The sequence below is a fragment of the Rhinopithecus bieti genome, unplaced genomic scaffold, assembly GCF_001698545.2.
Source record: "Rhinopithecus bieti isolate Rb0 unplaced genomic scaffold, ASM169854v2 scaffold_4781, whole genome shotgun sequence".
NCBI lineage: Eukaryota > Metazoa > Chordata > Mammalia > Primates > Cercopithecidae > Rhinopithecus > Rhinopithecus bieti.
The window spans coordinates 5,941,279-5,967,151 of NW_016805181.1; the positions used below are offsets into that span (position 1 = coordinate 5,941,279).

At 43.5% G+C, this 25,873-nt stretch overlaps 1 protein-coding gene and 1 long non-coding RNA gene across 9 annotated transcripts in view; one reads left to right on the forward strand and one right to left on the reverse strand.

Annotated features, from left to right (window-relative positions):
• KCNMA1 (potassium calcium-activated channel subfamily M alpha 1) overlaps nt 1-25,873 on the forward strand; it is a 767,391-nt gene that overhangs the window by 675,896 nt on the left and 65,622 nt on the right. For all 8 annotated transcript variants that reach the window (XM_017871448.1, XM_017871449.1, XM_017871438.1 and 5 more), the window contains 3 exons: nt 7,914-8,037; nt 12,401-12,625; nt 16,846-17,038. In XM_017871448.1, coding sequence (XP_017726937.1) covers nt 7,914-8,037; nt 12,401-12,625; nt 16,846-17,038 — 542 coding nt within the window. The remainder of the gene's footprint in view (nt 1-7,913; nt 8,038-12,400; nt 12,626-16,845; nt 17,039-25,873) is intronic.
• Nucleotides 1-25,873, reverse strand: part of LOC108529258 (uncharacterized) — an 89,385-nt gene that overhangs the window by 16,183 nt on the left and 47,329 nt on the right. The window lies entirely within an intron of this gene.

Genomic DNA, 25,873 nt, shown 5'->3' on the forward strand with positions numbered 1-25,873 from the left:
TGTAAATTTCTGAAGTCCAACGTTGAACCCAGTGCCACAGAAGGAACAGGGATTGGCTGTCTTTGCCTGTAAGGGAAATTGTGCACTTTAAAATATGGTATCAGCTTCCTCACAGTGGGTTTGCTAGAAAAGGGATTTGTGGTTTTGCTTTAGGCTGTTGTCTTCAAGGCGAGTTTTTTGTGTTTCTGTTGTAGCAAGGCATTTAGTTCACTTCCTGAGATTAATTGATACCAAGTAGCATTTCTTGCTCTGCAAATCCTCAAAACAAAGATCTTTTGCAGGCACACCTCGGAGATATTGCAGGCTCAGTTCCAGGCCTCCACAACAAAGTGAATATCGCAATAAAGCAAGCAACACACATTTTTTTTGTTTGTTTTCTAATACATATAAAAGTTAGGTTTACACTCTTCTGTAGTCTATTAAGTGTGTACATACCTTCATTAAAATACTCCTAAAAATGCTAGTAATCATCTGAGTCATCAGTGAGTTTTAATCTTCTTGTTGCTGGAGGGTCTTGCCTCAGTGTTGATGGCTGCTGTCTGATCAGGGGGTGGTAGCTGAAGATTATGGTGGCTGTCGCAATTTCTTAAAATAAGACAACAGTGAAGATTGCTGCATCGACTGACTCTTCCTTTGACAAAAGATTTCTCTGTAGCATGTGATGCTGTTGGATAGCATTTTACCCAGAGTAGAACTTCTTTCAAAATTGGAGTCAATCCTTTCATACTCTGCTGCTGCTTCATCAACTATGTTTATGTACTGTTCTAAATCCTGTGTTTTCATTTCAACAGTAATCACAGAATCTTCACTAGGAGTAGCTTCCATCTCAAGAGACCACTTTCTTTTCTAACCCATAAGAAACAACTCCTCATCCATTCAATTTTGATCATGAGATTACAGCAATTCAGTCACATGTTCAGGGTCCACCTCTAATTCTAGTTCTCTTACTATTTCTACCACAGCTGCTGTTACTTCCTCCACTGAAGTCTTAAAACCCTCAAAGGCATCCATGAGGGTTGGAATCCACTTCTTCCAAACTCCTGTTGATATTTTGACCTCCTCCCATGAATCACGAATGTTCTTATTAGCATCTAGAATGGCGATTCTTTCTCAGAAAATTTTCAATTTATTTTGCCCAGATTCGTCAAAGGAATCAGTATGGCAGTGATAGCCTTATTAAATATATTTCTTAAGTAATAAGTCTTGAAAGTCAAAATTACTTCTTGATCCATGGGCTGCAGAATAGTTGTTCCAGCAGGTATGGAAACAGCATTCATCTTATACATCGCCATCAGAGCTCTTGAATAATTGGGTGCATTATCAGTGCACAGTAACATCTCAAAAGAAATCTTTTTCTCTGAGCAGTAGGTCTCAACAGCAGGATTAAAATATTCAGTATGTCATGCTGTAAACAGTTGTAAATGCCTGACTTCAAAGCTTCAAAGGACAGGCTGATTGTTGTTTGGAACTAATGCAGCTGGTGACTTTAAGTTGAAGTCAAAGCTCATTTACCATTCTGAAAATCGTAGAGGCCTTAAGAATTATGTGAAATCTACTCTGCCTGTGCTCTAGCAATGAAAAAATAAACCTTCAATTAAAAAAAAATTATATATATATATAATATCTGCAAAGTGCAATACAGCCAAGTGGAATAAAATGAGGTATGCCTATACTCTTTTTTTTTAAGACAGGGTCTGGCTCTGTTGCCAGGCTGGAGTGCAGTAGTAGTGTGATCTTGGCTCACTGGCAGCCTCAACCTCCTGGGTTCAAGTGATTCTCATGCCTCAGCCTCCTGAGTGCGTGGGACTATAGGCATGCACCATATGCCTGGCTAATTTTTGTTTTTTTTGTAGAGATGGAGTTTTGCCATGTTGCCTAGGCCAGTCTCAAACTCCTGAGCTCCAGTGATCTGCCCACTTCAGCCGTCCAAAACGCTGAGATTACAGGCATGAGCCACCGTGTCTGGCCATGCCAATATTCCTTATTTGACTTTGGGCATGCTGAATTTCTAGCTGTGGACATTAGAGGGTGAGCCGAGATGCAAGGGTTATGGGGTGAATTTCTACTAATCATTCATATAAGTGGTGCATTTATAAGTGCCTGCGATGCTGGTTTCCCTTTCTTGGCTGCTTAGGGCATTGCCACTTTGGATGTTTTGATGGAGAATGAACAAGATATGGCTGCCTCCTGAAAGTGGGAGGGTCTGAGGTGGGCACCCAGCAGCACTGGCCTTCAGCCAAGTAGACCTTTGTGTTGAGGCTTTGCCTCTTCTCTCACTGGCTGTGCCACCTGAACATGTTACTTATCTATTCTGTTACCCATCTATACACAGAGCTCGATAATAACATAAATTACCTACAGCTTTTCTTGTGATTAACAAATCATGAAATGTAGGTAAAAGTTTTAGTGCATCAACATTTGGAAGGGTTCGACTCATGGCAGCTATTCATCATAGTAACAACAATGGTAATAGTACTAGTAGCAGCAATAGTAGTAGTAACAATAGTATCAGTAGTAGAAATAATAGCAGTAGCTCTGTATCTTCATTATTGAAACGCTCTCCCTCTCCTACCTCCTTTCACTATAATCAGAGCTACTAATACATGAGTGGGTCCTAAGCAAAGTGTGAAGGATGATAATCATAAGACTCGTTTACACTTCTTGAGGACATGCTCTAGGTCAGATGGTATATTCAGGGCATGAAATGTCTTTACTCGTGTAATCCTCAAATGGAATCCATTGAATAATGCTAATGATTAACATTCCCATTTTACAGATGAAGAAACTTAGGCAATGTACAACTTAGCAAGTAATAGATGAGCCAAGCCTTGAAGACAGATATTTTGACTCTGGAGCCAGGCCACTTAAACACTATGGTATATTGTCATTAAGGACATAGGTGGTTTCCTGCACTTAGTGGTATTAACCCCTGAACACTCCATTTGGGGACGGACTGTATAAGTCAGACTGCTCAAATTAGCTGGCTAGTGTTCAGGCTTCCTCTTTGCTTTAAGCTGGGCTGTCATTGGTGTTGATCCTCAAATGCATGTCTAAGTTAAAGACGGAGAGAAGTTACCACTCTGGCAGAGCATATCTAACATGCCTGTATATTGGTGGTGGGTAGAGAAGGTGGTTGGAGAGGGGAGGGATATTGACCCAAAACCTTTAGAGGAGATACTGGGTATTACATATGTATGTCTATGTATTCCTGAAATAATGGCAGGATGCTTCCCCTGCCCCCCCTTAAATGGACAAGAAAAACTTAAGAGTCAAGAAGGGCAGCCAGGGGCCTTCATCTGAGGGATATCTGACACATTGTGCCTGTTTTTCTTCAAGGTGGGCTATTGTGTTAATTTTCTAGGAATGCTGTAATCAAGGATCACAGACCCAGTGTCTTAAACAACAGAGCTTCTCACAGTTCTGGTGGCTAGAAGTCTGAGACAAAAGTCTGGGAGTGTTGGTTCCTCCCAAGGCTCCTGAGGGAAGGATCTGTTCTAGGCCTCTCTTCTTGGATTGCAGACCTCTGTCTTTTCCCTCTGTCTTCACATAATCTTCCCTCCTATGGAAAAGCTGGCCCAAATTTCCTCTTCTTGTAAGGACACCAGTCCTATTGGATCATAACTCACCCCAATGACCTAATTTTAACTTAATTACTTTTTTAAAGACCATATTTCAAAATACAGTCACATTCTGAGGTATTGGGGGTTAAGACTTCACATAAAAATTTGGGGGAGAACACAGTTCAGTCCATAAAGATGAAACAGCAGATATACCTCACATCATAGAGTTTCTATTACCCTAAAATAAGGCATGTACATTGGCCAAGTTGCAAGTGACAAGTGAGCCTTGAATTAATTATGGTGCCTTTTAGGGAAATCAAAAATTACTCTGTGAGTAGAAGACTTAGGTAATGTCATTGTGATGTGAAAGACAGTATCTAATCCCGGTCCTTGGTTTCAACTAACTGGCCTTTGAGGAGTTGTGGGAGAGGCTTTGGAAGTGGGTCTCTATCATCTTGCAAACTGAAGATTTTGGGATGCCTTATTCAGGGAGATTTCTCATGATCCTCCTTTCCATACAACAAACTGTCCAATTCCTTTGGGTCTCCCTGGATCGTAGCAGTGTTGGTTGGTGTGCTCAATGGCAAATGCTTGGACTTTCTTCTAGTAATAGAAGCTTTAGAAACTTTGATTTAGTCCCTGTGGCCAACTGACTGTCCACTCTCCACCTGTTCCAGAGATCTCTCTGCAGCATAAGCCAGCCTAAAGTACCTTAAATTACTACAGGAACAGACATGGTAAAGAAATTTATACTGTCTGGCCAGAAACAGTTACAGACTCTGTTGTTGCTGGAACGAATTGTGTTCCCAGCTTACTCCCAGACTGTGAAATTCAGTGAGTGTGTAACAGTGCTGGCCCTTACTGGAGCCATAAATTAATCCCTCTCCCATGCTACTTAGCTCTCATGTTCACTCTAGCAACCTTTCTTTGCCTACTCAGGGCTGTCCAGCCTTCTGATATCCAGCAATGGTCCAGTACTTTCAAATTTCTTCTAGCTGTGTCTTTCCCCAATGACAGCACAGTGTTTCAAACCTTCAGGATCTTCTAGGCTCATCCAACCTTTATATGCATATCCTCGCTGTATCCCTCGCTCTTCTGGAATGTCTTAATGATAGAAAACCCACTGTCTTGGGCAACAACTCATTTCATTTTCGAATTACTTTCAGTTTTTATAACACTCTTCCTTTTTTGGAAACATGATTTTTGTTCTCTGTAAATCTCATGCATCATTCTTAGTCTGCTATCAATCAGTCATACTCAATCAGTTTAATCCATCTTCTACTTGACTGTCATTGCGCATCTGGAGACAGATGGAAGGCCTGGTCTGAGTCTTCTGTGCCTTAGGTTGGGCAGTATGGTATCCGACATCTTCAGCCATGGTTTTAGGTGCCATTATTTGGCCTTTTTCATTTGGGCCTCAATTCTCTGAGTGGGTCCTACTGGCTATTAGTGGATCAACACTGCAACATGGTGAGATTCCTCTTCACTTTTCATGGTTCAGATCAAATGCTACTTTCTTTGCGAAGCCTTCCTTAATGCTACCCAAATACCAGGATATGAACAGCTTTTTTCTTGGTATTCTCATATCACCTTGTACTTTCCTGTAACACTTGCCACAAGGTACCATAACTATTGAACTATTGGTTTACATGTATTTTTTCTCCTGCCATCTTGTGGACTTCTCTTTGACTAGAGACTTTATCTTAATCATTACTGTATCCTGCATTCCATGCTCAGAATAGGGGATTCTTATTGGTTGCTTTACTGTTTCAATAAACTGAAGTTAGAATTCCAGGCACCATGCTGGTCAGAGAGGGTAATGTCTCTGTTCTGGGAGGTTTTTGATGTTCCTCAGGTCAGTCTCTTTGGGGGAAATCCTGGATTGTTTGTTTATATTTAAATGGTCCAAGCCAGGCTGAGAGATGTGTGGGGAGTAGAGTGTAGCATGGCCTACCTCTGAGACTTCCTGGATGCCTCTGGATGTTCCAGTGCAAATCATGGCTTGTAGCTCCAGTGTGAAATTATGCCTGGTTTCTGGAACCCTCTACCCCAGTTAATGAAGCTTGACATTAGCTGTCTTTTTTCTTTTTATTGAAGGGCGATTGATCATCAGGCTTGCTTATTTGCTTTTCTGGATGAAAGTTGCAGGCCACTGTTACCAATGTCTGACTCCTTCCCAGAAAGAATCAAATATACCAAACCAAAATGTATCTCCTCTTCCCCAAGGCACATATTTTCTAAAAGTTTTTTTTTTTTTGGCCACCTTGCTGTTTCATTTGCTTGCTTGCTGATATTATGGGAACATAGTTCTGAGTATCTTTTAAATCCTAAATGCATTGGGGGTAGATCTCAGGTCATCCTGAGATAACACTTTGTCTCCAACCAGTAAACAGGGCAAGGGAATTTGAACCTGGCTCTACATCTTCAGGGCAGGTCTACTAAAATCCTCTTGCAACTGAAATATGTTCTTCAAGGGCTAGAAAGAGTTCATTTTGTTCATTTTCTCAAGCCTCCTCTCCATGATGACTTTTGTCTACCTACCTATTCCAGATGATATTAATAGATATCTATGCAACTGTTAAAGACTCTTCAAGGACAAATACATCCCTCAAAATTTGCTCTCACCCTGATCTGTAAATAGTTCTTATCAGCAACTGCCTTTTTATCTTAACATCTTTGACTAAGTTCAGTATTTGGAAGATGACCTGGTGGTTTACATACCTCAAGACTTCTCAACAATCCAGACACTGAGATGCTACTCAGAGTGGGATTGTTCTTTTTCTTTTAAGATCAGATGTGACAGTTCCTGTAATAGTCTAGCATGTTCATTGAAGATAACTTTGCAAGTTTGCTTCACATGGTATTTGTCATTTGGTGTAGTCTAAAAGCAAATTCTCAGGCATAAATAAATGCAGTGAGAGAGTTTTCTCACCTTATGTGGGAGTGGGGAGCATATTGGAGGGTCATGGTAGATATTCAAAAGCTTAATCCTAGGTTTTTGGGTCATGGAAGGGAGATTGCTGTCCCACTCTGTACCCTTGACATATAAGTGGGAAGTATCAGAGACATTTCAGAGGGAGAAATAGTAAAAACGAAATAAAAGTCACCCTCTGATGTTGCAATATAGAATTTCAAAAGGTAAAATCACTTTACAATAAATGTATGGAATTTGACCCTATGTATATTTTCTGTCTTGTGTTGGCAATATTAATCAGAAAAGACAGCTCCATTGCAAGAATGGTTAAGTATAGCTGGGACAATGTCCTAATTATATGGCCAGTTTTGCAGGAAGGAACAATGACTTCCCAAACCTGAGGTGCTGAATCACTATCAGAGATAAAAGCATGGACATTGATTATGATTCAAGGTGCAGGAGCTTATTTATTGTGCTGTAAGCTTGTTAGACCTGCCTGATTCCATTGCAATTCTTAAGGTTGTCAGTGAGGCTCTGCCAACCCACTAGACGGGAGGCCTTTATGGAAGCATCTTCCTTTTTCACCAATAAACAAGGCGATAGAGGGTGAATGTTGCCCTGAGAATTTGAAACAAGTTTATTAAGATGCATCTGGGCTTGAGACTCTCGTCTAAGGAATGCAGCAGTTGGGAGGTGAAGGTGGCAGGGAGCATCATTGGATGGTTAGTGCATATACAGTTGTCAAGGCAAGGAGAGGGGGTGTTGTTTAGTATTGAAATCATGTATTCCAGATGTGGGCATTTGGTAGTCAGTCTGCTCTGAAGTGACATGCTGCTGAATCTTTAAAGGGCTTCAGCCAGGGAGAGCAAAATCTGATTGGGCAAATTGCTAAAATATTTAAAGTGCAGCCTGTTAAAGCTTTTACTGCGAAGAGCATCACGTCAGAAGTTGTAGTCAGAAGGAGCGAGTAATTGGCTTTCCATCCTCATGCCAGTCAGTCAGCATGAGGCTCTATTCCCATTCCTTCCTCTTCATTGCCGAGGCTAATAGCAACCCTTTGGGGTGTGTGTTTGTGTGTGTGTGTGCATGTGCAAGCGCTGGGGAGATAGAAAAACTGGTAATATGAGAGGAAGAGGAGTGAGGTAGCCTTAAAAAGGGAGGCTAAATCCACAAAATGTTAGGAAGACCATTTAGGAAAAGAGGAGCTGGGGAAAGGCAGAAATGCTCCCTGACAAAGGTCAGCTGCACTTCCAGATGTGGGGTGGTGGTTTGGGGGCAGTTGTCTCTCAAAGGATGGATTCTGTAAGCAGAAGAATGGCTTTCAGTGACAACCACTTCCTCTGCATCTTTCATATCCTCTGAGATGTAATTCAGGGGGCACTTTCCATTTATAATTTATCACATTTTCCACTTAGGTTTTCCTGGCCTTTTCTCCCCAGGCATGACCCCTTGTTAATTCCTGGCAATGACCAGATTGACAACATGGACTCCAATGTGAAGAAGTACGACTCTACTGGGATGTTTCACTGGTGCGCGCCCAAGGAGATAGAGAAGGTCATCCTGGTGAGTGAGGGACTGTTCATCTGATGATGCCCGCTTCTGCCCTGAACCACATTTGCTGGGAATGGGGTTTCCCTAGTGGGACAGTGGGATAATACTGTCCCTAGTCCTAATTATTTTTGATGATTGAAATTCTGAGCATAGATTGAAGCAGCTAGATCTCTGATCAGAACATGAGCAATATTCAGAATTTTCGATCTCTAAATATATTGGCTCCTCATAAGAGTGGGTGATCACGTGCTGTGGGAAAGGCATGGTGGGAGGTGGTATGAACGTAATTTCTGTGGCCATGGCGCTGGTGTCAGAGTCTGCCTGTACCAATGATTAGCTGCATGGCTTGGGTAATTCACTTGACTTTTTGCACTTCGGTTTTCTTATCTGTAAAAAGATGAGATGAGAATGACCCTAACTCATAGGGCTGTAGTGAAGATTAAAATCCAACATATGACTCAATAAAGTTACCTCTTATTCTTACTATTATTAAATGCTGTGAGGAAAGCTGAATGCTGCCTGTATTGTTATTGGTTTATGGCAATGTTTTGTATTCTTATAGGTAATAGCCTTGCGCATCTGCGAGCTTTCTTAGTGCATGTCGTAGACAGGCAAATGCATGATGATGCATGACATAATGATGACAATAATGAACTATAGTCCCCTTGGGGAGGCTGGGGCTCAGAGCCCTATTTCGTGTAAGGCTTGTGAACATCTTCATAGCAGCAGTGGGCTCACCCAGTCTCTCCCCGGAATGTCAGCGTAGATAACAATCCGTTCTACTCTCTGCCCTTGTTCTATTAGTAGCTTTGGGTCTTAATGCCTACATTGGTTTTCCTACAGTTTCTTGTCTTGCTAATCTATGAAAAATGGATTAATAATCAGGAAAGTCAGATGGAAGGGTCCTTTCTCCCTTGGGCCTCTAATCCCCAGATTGGGATGGGTCTATTCCTTTCTGTCAGCCAGGAAAATCCTATCATTTCTGATGTCGGGACCACCCTTCCTAAACAAGGACTGTTCTGGGTCCTCGGAATGGCTGTGTATGCTAACACACTGGACTTTCCCCTATGCTTTATCTATGTGTACGTGTGTTCTCAACTTAATTATAAATAAGCATTAATAGCCAATACAGTATCAAGCTGGAGGCTGTCTCAGAGGTGGAAAAGTTGCAGGCAAGAGCACAGAAAGTCAGAATTCTTAGCAAACGGCCATTGTCCAACTGACCAGGAGTGCAAATGGTTCTACTTGCAAAGCTGCTTCACGTATGTACATTCTTTTTGTTTTGTTTTGTTTTTCTTGAGACAGAGTCTCGCTCTGTTGCCAGGCTGGAGTGCAGAGCCATCTTGGCTCGTTGCAACCTCTGCCTCTCGTGTTCAAGTGATCCTCCTGCCTCAGCCTCCCGAGTAGCTGGGACTACAGGTGTGTGCCACCACACCCAACTAATTTTTTTATATTTTTAGTAGAGACAGGGTTTCACCATGTTGGCCAGGATGGTCTCAATCTCTTGACCTCATGATCGCCAGCCTTGGCCTCCCAAAGTGCTGGGATTACAGGCATGAGCCACCACACCCGGCCATGTATGTACATTCTGATGTATTCACGGCATTTTTGCTCTGGTGGCCTAAACTTAGCCTGATGTTACCGCTTGTGGCAGGTCATAGGCTGGATGCCCTATCTGGGACCTAGGGTTTTAATGACTTGCCTGGATATTGGTGTAGTATGCATGCCAACTGATATTCAATCAACATCTGCCAGCATGAAAACGTTTAGGAGGTGAGTTACTACTTCTATGAAAAATAACATCATTTAACAAAACATCTCCAGGAGGCCTACTATGTGCCACACACTGTTCTAGTTACTGGAGATACAATCCCTGACAACGACTGCTCTCACAGAGCTTATATTCTAGCAGGGCGGGGCCGGGGGAAGAGGTGTTATCTCTAGGTAGACAAATGAGTACATAACAACATTTCAGATATTTATAGGATGCTTTGAAAAAAGTAAAGCAGCATTGTAGGCTAGAAAGAGACTGGGAGGTGCTGTTTAGAAAGTATAATCCAATAAACCCTCTCTAAAGTAACACTGGGCTGGAGATGAGAATGACAGGTAGGGCCAGCTACATGAGGATGCTTTGAGGTTGTGTACTCACTGGGCACAGGAAACTTAACTACTTTGGGGATTCGAAGATATAAGAGATAGTCCCAATTGTAATTTCCTGGATTACCTAGAGAGAAGTTATAAAATGTAACCCATGAAACAGTATATTTAAAACTAAGTGGTAAGAGGCACAAAACACTATTGAAATGTAGGGGAGAAGGACTAGGGTGTGTTTAAGTGGCCAAGCAAGTCCCATCAGATACACACAGGTTGTGCTTGGGTTGGGCCTGGAAGGATGCATGGGAATTCCAGATACATAGAGACACAAATGATCAGTTTCTCTAGTGTGCCTCAAACCCAGCAGAATCAGACACAACAGGGCTGGGGCTCTAGAATTAGGACATTCATAAGGTTCTCTGGGTGATGTAGCTGTGCCCAGTCTGACGATGGGCATTTTGATCCCAGATCGAAGTTCCTGGGGTCAGCATCTGTGCCTCGGCCACTCGTCTAACTGTGCCTTCCCCACCTCCCTAGTCTAGAATTCACTTCCACCCTGGGCCCAGTTTATATTCCTCTGGCTTGTTGAAGGGAGCTAGCCTCCCAGGTGACCTGGCCAATTAAAAATAATTAGGAACCCCATCACATAACAACGCATTATAGACTGGTTGGCTCTCTGCTGGTGGCACCCGGGCACTTGTACTTCCATGCCGCCCAGATAACTAACTCCAGGTCTTCTGCAGGAAGTGGGGATATGTGATGTGAGCTCCCCAGTGGGTCTTCCTTGGTCACAGTTTCTAAGGCATTTCTTACAGCTTATGTCTCCTGTTTCCGTGGACTGTTGCAGAGGGAAACCAATAATGGTGACAGCCCCTGCTTTATTCTAACGATCAGGTAGTGAAAGCTAGCTTCCTCCTCTCCTTGGGGGTTACTGTAATAACCCTGACATTGTCGTGAATTGCAATATTGGCATTTATACAATCAATGCAGCGGTCAATTCTACAGATTAAATCAAGCAGAGTTTGATATGTACAGTGGACATTAATATGCCTCCCCCAAAGTGTTGTAAGCCACATGGGGCCAGCCAGGCATGCAGTGGGTGGACAGGGACGGGAGGCATCAGACAAAGGTCCACAGCTGGCCTCCTGGCTTCACTAGCTCAGTGAATCAAGGGACCAGCAATGACTAAACAGTTATATTTCCTGGGAAGTTGGGGTTCTCCTCTAATAGAGTGACTGTGTTCTTTCATTTGTCTGCTTTGTAGATAGAAGTTTGGAGTTGGAGGAAGACACTGCCCCGTTGCTCTTACTAATCTCTCTCTAGCCCCTTGTAATGATTATTTGGGGAGATCTTTTCTCCGAATGATGTAAGCAAAGTAGGCCCCTCCAGAAATGTCTCTGGAAACTCCAAGGCAGCATTGGGCAGGGGTCAGCAAACTTTTTCTGTAATAAGTCATATAACGAATAATTTAGGTTTTTCAGGGCATAAGATCTCTGTTGCTACTGATCAGCTCTGCTGTTGTAGCATAAAAGCAGCCCTAGGCAATACCTAAATGTATGAGCATGGCTGCATTCCAACACAACTTTGTGGGAATTTGAGCTTTATGTAATTTTCACAGATTCTGACATAGTCTTCTTTTGATTTTTTTCCAACCATTTTGAAGCACAAAAACCATTTTTAGTTCACCGAACATGCAAAAGAACGTGGTGGGCCAGATTTGGCCTGTGGGTCATAGTTTTCTACTCCTTTAGGTAGCATATTCTACCTGCTGATGCATGGACGTCTCACTGATAAGTCTAGAATTCCAAACGCAAATTTCTCCAACTGAGCCCAGTGCAGGCATCTGACCATTTTATCATCATCTCAGCAAGCAGGCCAGAAAAGGCAGCTCATTTAATCAATAGTTTCGTGGAAACGAAGACTTCTCTTTCCAAATAGCATAAATATTCCTTTTCCTTTTTATTTTACCTCCTGAAAATTATTATGAAGATCTTCTCACAAGTGTTTATGGCATATCTTTCTTACATCTTTTGTCAAAGAAGGTAGCAATGTGCATGGATACACATTTGGATAAATTTATTACATAAATATAATATGTATACACATGCTCAAATTATAGCTTTGTATGGCACATATATAACGTTGATGAAATAAACATAGTAGCACATAGTAAGCTCTCAGCAAATATTTGCTTGATTCTTCGCACAAATGATTTTTCCACTCCTTACGACAGCCTTTTGCAGTCTTCTCTCTGATGTTTACACGTGTCTCCCTGTTGCAGACTCGAAGTGAAGCCGCCATGACCGTCCTGAGTGGCCATGTCGTGGTCTGCATCTTTGGCGATGTCAGCTCAGCCCTGATCGGCCTCCGGAACCTGGTGATGCCACTCCGTGCCAGCAACTTTCATTACCATGAGCTCAAGCACATTGTGTTTGTGGGCTCTATTGAGTACCTCAAGCGGGAATGGGAGACGCTTCATAACTTCCCCAAAGTGTCCATATTGCCTGTAAGTCCAAGGTCACATTATTGATGCCTTTTCTTCTTTTCATTCACAAAAGAAAATCCCAGATGGATGTAATAGTTGTAGCTTTGATCATTCCTGTGCTTCTTCATCTGGGTATGGGCCTGAGGACTCAGCACTTCCCCTATGCTCTGTCAAGGAAAATCCAAACCCTGGGAGACCTTATTAAAAGGAATTTGCAGCCAAGTTCAGTCCCTCATCAGGGATGAAGTTTAGCTTGTATCAAGTATATTAATCATATCAGTGTCTAAACACTCTCTCGCTCCTGCCTATACAAAACCTAGAGCATTGTTGTATTATGATGTTTATAGTAAGCATTTGCTTACAGAACTATTTATAGCATTATACTTATGGTATTTTTAATGCTTGAAGAAACCTTGATCTGTGCCACCTTCTGTTTTTAACTAAATAAATGCAAATAACAGAGTTTTTTATTTCTGCTGTACAGAAGGCCAACTCCTTCTGCAGCTCAGCCCCTAACCCCTGTTCGTTTAGAAGTCCAGTAATGTGTTCATGGTTGTGTTTGTGTGTGTATGTGTGTCCGTGTGTGAATGTGTGCATGATATTCTTGACTGCAAAACATTAGGACTTCGGTCTGAAAAAACAGTCTGGGACTCCACAATTTAGTGTGAGGATATGGGATTTGGAGTCATGTGATTTACTACTTCCTAATCATAATGAATGCATAGTCCACAAACTCTCAAAACATTGTAGAGAATTATGCATTTCAATGTTTGATGTAATTCTCCACATCACAAATTCATGCAAATCTCACCTCTCTTCCAAATATTTTTCTTGTAAGTTCACATCCCTAAAAGGGGCCGGGTGCAGTGAGAGAAACAGGGGCCGGGTGCAGTGGCTAATCCTTGTAATCCCTGCACTTTGGAATGCCGAGGTGGGAGGACCACTTAAGCTCAGGAGTTCATGAGCAGCCTGGGCAACATGGTGAGACCTCTTCTCTACAAAAAGTTTAAAAAGTTAGCCCGATGTGGTGGTGTGTGCTTTTAGTTCCAGCTACTTGAGACTGAGTTGGGAAGATCACTTGAGCCTGGGAGGTCGAGGCTGCAGTGGGCTATGAAAGCACCAATGCACTCCAGCCTGGGCAACAGAATAAGACCCTGCCTCAAACAAAAACAAAAACTGAGGAACATGGATCTCTCTACATGTCAAGAGGTCTGGGTGTTTCCCCATGTACAAAGCTAAAATCTGTTATTTCTGTTATCAGCTTCCAAAATCTCAGAAATGGGGGGAGAAAGAGCCAAGTAATATAATTCATTAAAGAACACGTAAGAATCTATCCACAAGTAGTACTCATTACTCATTAGATGCCACCATGTGTCTTTACATAATGCCGGCACAATAGGGACTCAATAAATATTTAAAGGAGTGTGAAAAGATAAAACAGTTATCTTTTGGATGCTGGGGCAAAAACCCACTGCCTTAGTGAGCACAGACAATTGAAAATAATCACCTATAGACAAAACAGTCATACATAGAGGAGAGCATAAGCATATATATATTTCACTAATTCCAGAAACACGGTCGATTTGATTATATGACTCCATGGTTATCTTTCTATCATGTGCTCCTCCACATAGTCCCCTGACCTCTAAAAGTGTCTTTGTAAAGAGTATTATTTTACCAGGATACATGAGTCTGCGTGTTTGTGTGTGTAGAGAGATGGTTATATGTGTGATATTTGGTAATGGTGTGTGTGTTTTGTGTGTTTGTGTGTGTTTCCTCCTGTGTGACCTTGTTTTCTTTTTTTTTCTTTGAAATGGAGTTTCACTCTTGTTGCCCAGGCTGGAGTGCAATGGCACGATCTCGGCTCACTGCAACCTCCACCTCTTGAGTTCAAGTGATTCTCCTGCCTCAGCCTCCTGAGCAGCTGGGATTACAGGCATACACCACCATGCCTGGCTAATTTTTTGTATTTTTAGTAGAGACAGGGTTTCACCATGTTGGCCAGGATGGTCACAAACTGCTGACCTTAGGTGATTCACCCGCCTTGGCCTCCCAAAGTGCTGGGATTATAGGCCTGAGCCACCGCACCTGGCTCTGTGTGCCCTTGTACATGTTCACTCATCTGTCTTCATATATGTGAATGAGCTGTCATCTTTGCAGGTCTTTTTCAAACCCTCCACAATTTAACATACTCAAACACAATAGATTTTCACGAAATGGGCCTTCACCCATGTCTTCACAGAGTTTATTGGTTAAACAGTACCCTGCCTATAGGGCCAGCCCAGAGAAATATAAGCGATTTCTGTGTATGTCATTTGTATTTCTTGTGGTTTGAAATCATGTGTGTACAACTGCACAGGGATCATCTTATATCACAATTATGGCTGGCTTCCCTACAAAGTGAAAATTAAAAGAATATGGATGCAGGCAATTGAGGCTTATGTACTGGCAAAATGATTCAGGAAGTCGGTCAGACTTGTTTTGTACCAAGAGATCACAGGAGAAGAGGGCATTCTCCTCTCAAAAAGATGCTGCTCTAGAGCCTGGAACTAGTTGTGTCTCAGCAGCACCCACAGTGCTAAATGCCCCTTCCTCCACAGTTGCACAATATTTTAGGGGCTGAGAATAGGATCATGACTACCACTGACTCATAAAAGAGAGTAGATAGGCTCCATCTCTGCAGCCAAGTCTCTTCTTCTCAAAGCCAGTTCTCCAGAAAGGCAGATGACAGGAGGACATTCACAGATAGGTGGTAGTTGGCAAACCCTTGGTCTACACAATCAGTGAGTTGAAGGTAACTCAGGTCACCACACAGGCAAAGAGGAAGCTAGATTCAGGCTAGAGGACCAGTGAAGCTGGTGGCCAGACGGGAGCCCCAAAATGATGCTGCATGGCCACTGGGTAGTTATGACATGGGGTGGCCTGATGATTTTGCTGTGGCTCCACCTGAAGACACAGAGCATGTGGAGGTCATGGCCCTGTCCTTCAACTCTAACCCTTCTATTTTATCCTGTGCTTACATTCCCAGACTCTGTTGTTACCTCCTGGATCCGGGATTTTTCCACTGTCTTTTGTTGTTATTTTTTATGTTAAAAAATCTGTTTACTGGCTTATTTATTTTTTAATAAGTATATATTTGTATATTTGTAATATACAAATATGTTCTTGTTATGAAATATTCAAACAATATAGAAATATATAAAGTCAAAGGCAAACTCTCCCCTCACCCCCACCAATCCTATTTCCCTTCCCAGAGGGAATTACCATTATTAGTGTAATGGATATTTTTCCTGTGCTTTCCTTCCAAATTTACATACATTTATATATATGTAATTTTATTTTGTGGGATTTTTTACAGAAATGAAACTATACTTTTTTAACTGCTCTAGAACTTTTTTTTCACTTCCCTCTCTATCTTAGAGAGGCTTCTAAACTGATGCCTGCATGGACAGCCAGCTCTGCCTCTTTACCTCCTGCATACATTTTCATCATGTGCATGTCCAAAAGTATATTTCACCATTCCTATGTTGTTGGACAATTAGGCCATTTCCTTGTGTACTTTTTCTTGCTGAAAATATGCAATAAAATTATATGACCTGAAGCTTAACTCCTTTCCATATCTCTTTTGCATTACACACATTAATTCCACTCCATCCATAGCCTCCAAATTGAGCCTCATGTCCAGGCCCACCTCATCACTCCATGCTCACTGGCCATTTTCCCTTGGCTGCGTTGGAACTGCTATCTTTTGCCTGAGACAGAAGTGACCTGCTATTAAATAAACAGGCACTTGAAACCCACCCCCTCGTTACATTCTGAAAGCCAGAGGTTGCCACAGGACAGTTACTTAAATCAAGACAATTTCCAGGCAGGAAGAAGATGTAGAACCCTGGCATTATTCCTCTCCCGCATTTGTTGTAATAGCTTGATTGAGTATTGAGAACAAGCTTAAAATGCTGCCATCAGCACCGGCTACCCTTTACATTAGCACACAGCTCCTATTCCCTTGAATGTAGTTAGGCCAGCTTAATGTCAAGGCATAAAAAAGATACTTGTTAAATAATTTCCCAAAGCTCTGACTCCATCTTTAATTTGTTTTTATTTTTTTCCTCTTTCCCTCTCCTCTCACTTTTGCTCCTTTCTCTCTCTCTCTCTCTCTCTCTCTCTCTCTCTCTCTCTCTCTCTCTCTCCCCACACACCTCTGTTGTTGTTTTTTTTTTTTCCTTTCCTCTATGCCAAAGGGTACGCCATTAAGTCGGGCTGATTTAAGGGCTGTCAACATCAACCTCTGTGACATGTGCGTTATCCTGTCAGCCAATCAGAATAATATTGATGATACTTCGCTGCAGGACAAGGAATGCATCTTGGCGTCACTCAACATCAAATCTATGCAGTTTGATGACAGCATCGGGGTCTTGCAGGCTAATTCCCAAGGTAAGGACAGCCTGTAATACTTCTTTGCTGTGCCTACGGGGGACAGGGGCTGGCAAGAGGGATATCCTTCACTCAGTAATTCAAAGAGGCTCACATCAGCCTGCCTGGCAGTGAAACCTGCGGTTGCTGTGATGGCTTTCAAAGGGGCATCTGCTGCCTCTTCTTTCCATTCCAGGATGCAGGCTTGAGACCTGGTCACCCACACACAGACTAGGTTGCCTTTCCAGAGGATAAACAGGCCTTTAAATGGCCACCCCCTCAGCTTTCCCAAAGAGTGACTTCATGACCAGTGTCATCATCTAAATGTCAGATCACTGAAAAGATGCTGGCTGCACAATTCTGACCGTTTCCTTCCAATATATGTTTTTGCCATTGGGCTGGGATGGGAGGGAAACTTTGCTATTGTTAGAGCTGCCTCTAGGACTCTGCTGACCGAGGGATGGTAATCTCTGGAGAGTGGCAACTCTGTGGACACTAAAAGTCACTTAGCAAGTGGTGACACTTGTCAGACCACACATTTTCCTATCAGAGGCAAAGCAGCCTTAAGTGACACACGTCTGCCTTCGTACTCTGCCCCTAGTCTTTTCTGTCATTTGCTTTGGGACCCTGGGCAGGTGGTTACAAGTAAAGATGTCTAGGGGTCTCAGAAAGGCAACACAACAAAACCTTCATAACAAATGACCTCCGTAAGCAGGATCTGGCAGGATAGGATGCAAAGCATTTTCCTTTGAGTGACACCTCCGTGTAGGCTTGCCATGAATTGGAGGATCATTGTTACAGATGAGCTACAAGACAGTGGCATTGGCTGCCTGATGGGGACCTGAATCCCATCAGTCCAGGATGGAAGGCTGTAGGAGCACAGCCCATGAGAGCTATGGCTACTGGGATATGAAGCATCATCTTATTGATAGCTGGGCAAGCGTCTGACCTCCTTCCCGTCATGCTAGGCTTTCTAGAAACTCAGCTGAATCATGCATCCTGGATCTGTGAGCTACATTATCTTTTGTCAACTTGACATCACCACCACTGCCTTCTAACATTTGCTTAGCATTGCAGAAAAGCCAGGAACAATAGTTCCTAGAATCCTCTTCCCTGCATGGCTCTGGGCTAGAGTCAACTAGTGGGAGATGGGCACTGGGGTGAGATTTGGAAAGTGGAGGAGAAAGATAGGCTTTGATTCTTTGGAGGCAACGGCAGCCAGACCCTGGCAGACCCGGGTTCAAATCATCTCTCAGATGAGCTTTTTAGGAGCCAGTGTCTTCACTGCTAGGGACTGAGAGAGGGGCTGGGGCTTCCCTGAGGATCTTGAGATTCACAGCAGCTTCTGGTCAAGCTTAGGAGAACTTTCCCCTTTGGTGTTGCCTGTGAAATGGCTTCTGTCCTTCTGACATCACCTTGATACAGCCTGAAGCCTAATTTTTGACCTCTCCACACAACCATCCTCCCTGCCACACCCAAATCTAAATATTGGTATCCACCTGCTCAGCTGTGCCCGCCGGACAGCATAACATGTGAAGGCCTAGGAGAGGCTCTGAGCTTACTCCCAGCTGCATCCTGTAGAGTCAGAGCCTGCCTCCTGTGCGGCCTGCCTAGGTAGCACAGGCAAGAGAGGATGTGAGAAGACAGTAAGCTGACCTTCTAGGAGGCGAAAGAGGCAAGCTAGCATTTGGTTCCTGCCTTTAAGCCCTTGACCTTCAATACGTGTCCTCTCTGCCCTGCCACAGTATGGATGTCTGTTGGCGGAGCCTGTTAGAGTTACAGAATCTCATGGCCCATCCCAGACCTGCCGGGTCAGAGTCTATATTCCAACAAGATCCCCGGGCAACTCAAATGTACCCCTTTAAAGCACAGTAAATCTTCACATGAACAGGACGTGACCAACCCTTGGTAGATGATCCTCCTCTCCTAGGGAGGAGTGAACCATCAAGGGGAGTGGAAAAAAGTGGAAGCAATGATTCTCCCTTTAAGTAGAGACAGAAGCCAGCAGGAGGAGGCAGGAAAACACTCCCTTTCCCCAACATGACTGTTTCCTCCAAACTCAATCATCATGATTTTCCAGGGCCGTAGATTAGAATCTCAGTGTATAATTTAGTTAAATACACATCTGATATAGGTGTTCCTTCCAGTTCTCCTAAACTTTATCCCAGCCTCTTAGATCCTATATAAAGGCCAAACTGGTGACAATTTTTCCACTCCCCGGTGCCCAAAAGCCTTCTTTATTCTTTTTTAGCACAGGATAAGCAAGAAAAATAGGTTTTGACAGGAGATATGGAGGAAAGAGAAAGGAAGCTTATTTTTCCTCCAAAGGAAAAAAGAAGGGCACTCTTTCTTTTGTATACACACATGTACACAGTTATGGTCTGAATGTTTTTGTCCCCTCTACCTACTCCCTGCCAAATACATACAGTGAAATCCTAACCCTCAAGGCGATGTTATTAGGTGGTGAGGCCTTTGGGAGGTGTTTAGGTCGTGAGGGTGGAGCCCTCATGAATGGGGCTGGTGTCCTTATAAAAGAAGCCTGAGGCCGGGCACGGTGGCTCACGCCTTGGGAGGCTGAGGCGGGCGGATCACCTGAGGTCAGGAGTTTGAGACCACCTGGCCAACATGACGAAACCCTGTCTCTGCTAAAAATACAAAAAAATTACCCGAGCGTGGTGGTGGGCGCCTGTAATCCCAGCTACTCGGGGGAGACTGAGGCAGGAGAATCGCTTGAACCCAGGAGGTGGAGGTTACAGTGAGCCGAGATGGTGCTACTGTATTCCAGCCTGGGCAACAGAGCAAGACTCTGTCTAAAACAAAATAAAAAAAATAACAAACAAATAAATAAATAAAGTAAAAGCAGCCTGAGAAAGACCCCACTGCCCCTTCTGTCATGTGAGGACACTGCAAGAAAGTCCTCACCAGAGACTGAATGTGCCAGCGCCTTGACCTTGACCTTTCCGTTCTCCAGAATTGTGGGAAATAAAGGTCTATTGTCTATCAGTCACCCAGGTTGTGGTGTTTGTTACAGTGGCCCAAATGGACTAAGATCGCACACATGACAGAAGAAGGCAGAGGATGTGTTTCTGTGCTCAGCAGTGATTCTCGTAGACCCCTGGTCAACAGTGGAGAGGAGCATTTGTCTCTCACTAGCCGGCAGTCTGTTCTCTCCCTAAGAGAGAGTGTCAAAGCTCTAGGCCCACCAAGCCTTTATGTCCCATTGTTGTCTTGTCTGTCTGCTCCTCTCTTGTTTTTGAATATTGTTCTCTGGTGACACTCTAACCTTGTAAAGGCAGTTGTCCAGTGGGAGCCATCAACACAGAGAAATCGCTCCTTCCCCAGTGCTCACTTCTGGCTGCAGACCCAGCACCCCACTCCTTGGGCTCCTGTCAGCCTATGAGCTGAGTCTGTGAGCTGAGTTTCCCTGCCTCTCTATATCTGAGACCCTTTTGACTAACTGGAGTGCCCACTGGCCTAAGATACTTTTGCCATCCTTCATCTGGGTGTTTGGCATGATCAAGCTCCAAGGGAATAGGAATTATGGGGAACAAAAAGGATTTCATGTTACTCTCCTTTTTTTTTCTCTTTTCTTTCTTTTTCTTTTCTTCTTCTGTTTTTTTGTTTTGTTTTGTTTTGTTTTTTTTTTGAGGTAGAGTCTCTCTCTGTTGCCCAGGCTGGAGTGCAGTGGTATGATTTCAGCTCACTGCAACCTCCACCTCCTGGGTTTAAGTGACTGTCCTGCCTCAGCCTCCCAAGTAGCTGGGATTACAGGTGTGTACTGCCACACCTGACTTTGTATTTTTAGTAGAGACGGAGTTTCACTACGTTGGCCAGGTTGGTCTCAAACTCCTGACCTCAGGTGATCCACCCAACTTGGTCTCCCAAGGTACTGGGGATTTCATGTTACTCTTATTATTTTGGGAAACAAATCTAACTTCCTCTGAGTGATAACTGCATAGATTTCTGGCCACTGACACCCTTGGTTTCATTCTTATGTATTCTATGGTCCTTTATGGAACCTCATGCTCTGCTTTGTCTGGTGAACTGTTTCCATGTCTCTAGAACCTCACTGGGTAGAAATGTGGACTGCGGACAAATGGCATGCTCTTGGGCCAGCATATGCATGCAACCTTATGAAAAGCTTTCCTAACATGCTATAATTTAGCATGAAAAATGTGCCTTCACATTGAGAAAGTAGAACCTTCATTGGACAACTGCCACTGCATGTTATTAGGGCTCCTAGACTAACAAAGCCTCTCTTTTCTCTTCTGTTCTCTTTTCACGTTCCCTTTTGATGTCACTTTTCTAGCCCACATGCTGTCAGAACTGACCCAGCCTAGGGATTCTGGACCAGACACTTTCTGAAAAGACCCAAGATGTGATGGCTTGTTGTCAAAAACAATTACAGAAAAAGGTGGCATACCCCAAGCCAGATGGTATATCCAATGTGACAGTCGGGTCTATGAGATGCAGTTTTAATATACATCAGGCAAAACTGCAGTGACAATTATATAAAGCAGATGAAGCTGCTTCTTGCTGGTCAGCAAACATCAGCTCAGAACCACTTTACAGCTCTTTACCAGCAACTAAGTGCCTTTATTTACAGAGTGCCTGTCACTTCCCTTTGGCTGGAGAGCTGGTGTATTATTTAGCACACATTTATCCAGGGAAAACATTTCAATTTAAATCAGCTGGTACAACAGTAGCTCTTGCCAGACTGTCTCTCTGTGGTTTGAAAAGATGAGAACTGAGTCTGATCTTGGAAGAAAGGGTGAGCAGAGGGAGGCAGGGTCCGCTCTCTGAGCTGCTTCAGTTCATACCCGAAAAGAGGGAGCATGCCATGGCGTTTCCCATTCTGCTTTCATATTGTTTTGAAATGAGGATCTTGTAGTTTCTTCCTGCTTACCCTTCCAGGAAGGGTAACTCCTAAGAAAAAGAAAAAGGAATAAATGGCTGTTCACCATGCATCAGGCACTCTAAAGGCCCAGAACACAAAGGTGACCAAAGGTTGCTTGGATTCAGCCACTCACTGTGCTTGCAGGACTCAGGTGAGTGCAGGAGGTATCCCCATAAACAATGACAGTGCAAGGAGACAAGGACGAGGCTAGAAACAGAGGAACACAAAGGGATCCTTGGTTTATGTATTTTGAGGAATTGAGAAGGCTTTCAAGAAGAGGTGGCATCGGCCAGGCATGGTGGCTAATGTCTGTAATCCCAGCGCTCTGGGAGGTGGATCACAAGGTCAGGAGATCGAGACCATCCTAGCTAATACAGTGAAACCCTGTCTCTACTAAAAATACAAAAAATTAGCCAGGCCTGGTGGCACACCCCTGTAGTCCCAGCTATTCGAGAGGCTAAGGCAGGAGAATCGTTTGAACCCGGGAGGCAGAGGCTGCAGTGAGCCAGTGAGCTGAGATTGCACCACTGCACTCCAGCCTGGGTGGCAGAGCAAGACTCCATCTCAAAAAAAAAAAAAAGAAGAGGTGGCGTCTGTGGATGATTTGAATACATGTGGCTATGCATCACTTGAAATGTGTTTAGGAATTACATTTTTCCTTTTATTTAATTTTAACAAACATAAAAATTTAAAGTGACCCATAGCCAGTGGCTACCACATTGGATGGTGCAGTCCTAAAGTATAGACTTGTCTTGCTAAAGGTTTGAGTTTGGGGGAGTCATCAAAGATTTATAGGAAGAGGGTAATTAATTCCATGCTTGAAAAAGATAACAGGTGGGGGCAAAGAGAGCTGGCTTGAGACAGAGAGAATGGAAGTAAGGGCGGAGGTCCCTGTTGATGTGTTAGAGGGACAGGGACAAGTATAATTTGGCCCCAAAATGGTACATGTAAGGCAGCAGGGAGAGATGAGGCTGAAATGTGGGTTGGGCATTGAAGAATTCTTTTTTTTTTTTTTTTCTTTTTTTTTTTTTTTTGAGGCGGAGTCTCGCTCTGTCACCCGGGCTGGAGTACTGTGGCCGGATCTCAGCTCACTGCAAGCTCCGCCTCCCGGGTTCACGCCATTCTCCTGCCTCAGCCTCCCGAGTAGCTGGGACTACAGGCGCCCGCCACGTCGCCTGGCTAGTTTTTTGTATCTTTTAGTAGAGACGGGGTTTCACCGTGTTAGCCAGGATGGTCTCGATCTCCTGACCTCGTGATCCGCCCGTCTCGGCCTCCCAAAGTGCTGGGATTACAGGCTTGAGCCACCGCGCCCGGCCTTCTTTTCTTTCTTGAGTTAGGAAGCTGTAAATAATTTAATAGGCACTGGGGAGTTACAGAAGGTTTCAAAGCAAGAGAGTGATGGGATTGGACCTGAGCTTTAGCTTGACGGATGTGGCAGCCCCGTGAAGCATTGTTTGGAGTGGAAAGGAAGAAGATGCAAGGACTCTGGTTAGAAACTGTGTCTATCCAGATGGAAGCCTGAAACCTTGGACTGGAAAAAGAATGGGAGGTTCTAGCAGGAGTCACTGTAGATACATATCAGTCTGCATGGATGTGTACTTCCTTCTGGGGGTCAGAGGATGTCAGAGTGGAGGGACAGGCTGCAGTAGAAAGCAGTATTGGGAGGATTGGGTTTTAGTCATGGTTTATTTCCACGGGGACTTAGTGGAAAGTCCAGATGGGCATGAAAAGCTGAAGGGTGGAAATGAAGTCCTTAATCCAGGAAAAAGTTGCTTCTAGTGATCTGACCCATTGCTCGTGCTCTAGGAGCAAAGGAGAGCCTCAGGGAGGGGGAGAGAGGCAAGAGAATTGCAGGACCGAAGTATAAGGACCATCTGAGAAAGAGAGGGTAGAGGGAACCTTTGGTAGAAGCCAGAGAACCTAAAGCTGAGCCTGTCCCGAACGTCCCAGGGGAGGGAGGAGGCAAGATCTCAAACCCAAGACATATGTCCACTGCCTAGTTCCTCTTGCCTTTTTTCCATATTCTGTATCTCTTTATAGACACACACACACACACACACACACACACACACACACACACACACACAGCTTTCCTCCCACCCTCCCTGACCTGAAGCTATAGTTACACTAAATGAACATCCACATATAAGCAGACACTCTCCTTTCTCTGCATTTCAACAAAAGTTAAGAGCCTCAAGTAGGGAATGACATTTTTCTTTGGAAGTATGGCAGCAGTCCTTGGAGAGATAGCATTAATTGGGGGCATAGTGTACACCTTCCCTATCCTAAAGTCTGAGATGTCTTACTGTTCCAAAGAAGAAAATGTGATTTCTCTTTTATCTTTGTGTGAGACAATGTGGATTAGGATCTCTCAATTACTGGATGACAAAAAGCAGAACTAAAAGGGCCTTCCTAAAGTGGAACTCTGGGATCAAATCCACAGAATAGAATGCATTGAGGACCTCTGCATGTTAATTTTCAAATGATCGGTAAAGACAGGCTAGATAAACCTTGGTGATAAAAGCATCATTTCTTTTGAGCAGTGATTGTTTCATCTTTGTTGGGATAGGAGGGAATGTGTCAAGAGCTATGAAGATTTGAAGGAGAAATTTGACAAACAAAAAAAAATGTTGTAAAGAGGACAGCCAGAATGGGGCAGTGCCTGGACAACATGTCACTTGCCAAGCGGTTAAGAGAACAAGGCCAGCAGGCTTAAAGGGCCATTTAATCTTCTGCTCCATTGGACAAAAACCAAGGCCAATGGTTAATAATTAAGAAGAACAGGATTTTAAGGAAGATATTTCCAGAATAGCATGGATGGCCTGCAATGCAGCGAGCCTCCTATCCCTGTCCCTTTGCCAAAGGAGAGTTACTGACACGCTCTTTGTGATGGGAGGGAGATTGGTAGAGAGATGAGTTCTGTGGTCCTTTATAACTAAGGATATCCAGCATGTTCTTGATTTTTATTACACAGGGATCTGTGTTTTATATGATCTGCATTGTAACTCCAGAGGGAGAGCTATGGTGTTTGTCAGGATTGGGGTCCTGAGTCTTTTAGTGGAAGCGTTCATGTCCTTCCTGAACGACACTGTCTTTGTGTTTAAAGATGGGGAGCAGACGGCATTGGGGTGAGCAGCTGCACATCTGGCTTTTCCATTAATTGGACAGACCACCCCATCTTCATCTTCCACACCAGTCTTTTTCCCAGGGCTCTGCCTTCTCCCACTTCTACAAGCTTGGCTTTCCTGACCCTCAGGCTGCTCACTGTTTCTTGCGGACACACCTATACATGTATCCTCACACATATTCCCCCTCCTTGAAATCAGAGAAGCATTTTTTCAGCTGCTCCCATATCGCATTTCATTACCACAATATTCTCTCTCAATTCTGAAATGGCGGTGGGGGAGAAGCCATTTCTCTTTATACCCACTGAACGAACAAAGCTCAGCGCTAAAATATTTTTCTTCCGTTGTAACTGAAACTGCTGTTGGCTTCCGTCCCAAAAACCAGAAAGACAATTATACTTAACTGTTTAGAGATTTATAAATACCACACTGGAGTAGCCTCTAGGTAGTAACTTTAGATACCCAGCCCAATAATTTTCTTTTATTGGTTTGTGATTTAGATCTTATTTTGAGTCCTCTATAATAAGAGTAGTACATTTCATTAAAAGAGCTTACTAAACAATAAAGAAAACCTGGCTTAGGGCTCTGAGCAGGTCTCAAGTACAGAAAGCGGACTGCCCTGTTACATTTCTTCTGTGGACATCACAAGATGAATCTCATCACAAGAACCTCAGGTGCAGACGTATTTCAGCAAAGCAGCAATTGCAGCTGTTTTCTAAATGACTTCAACTTAGGAGAATTTTTCCTATATAGCATATTTCATCACATGAGAGATCCTCTTTAACCCTGCCATTTACTATTCTGGTAATGTATTCCTAGCAAAAGAAACAAGGA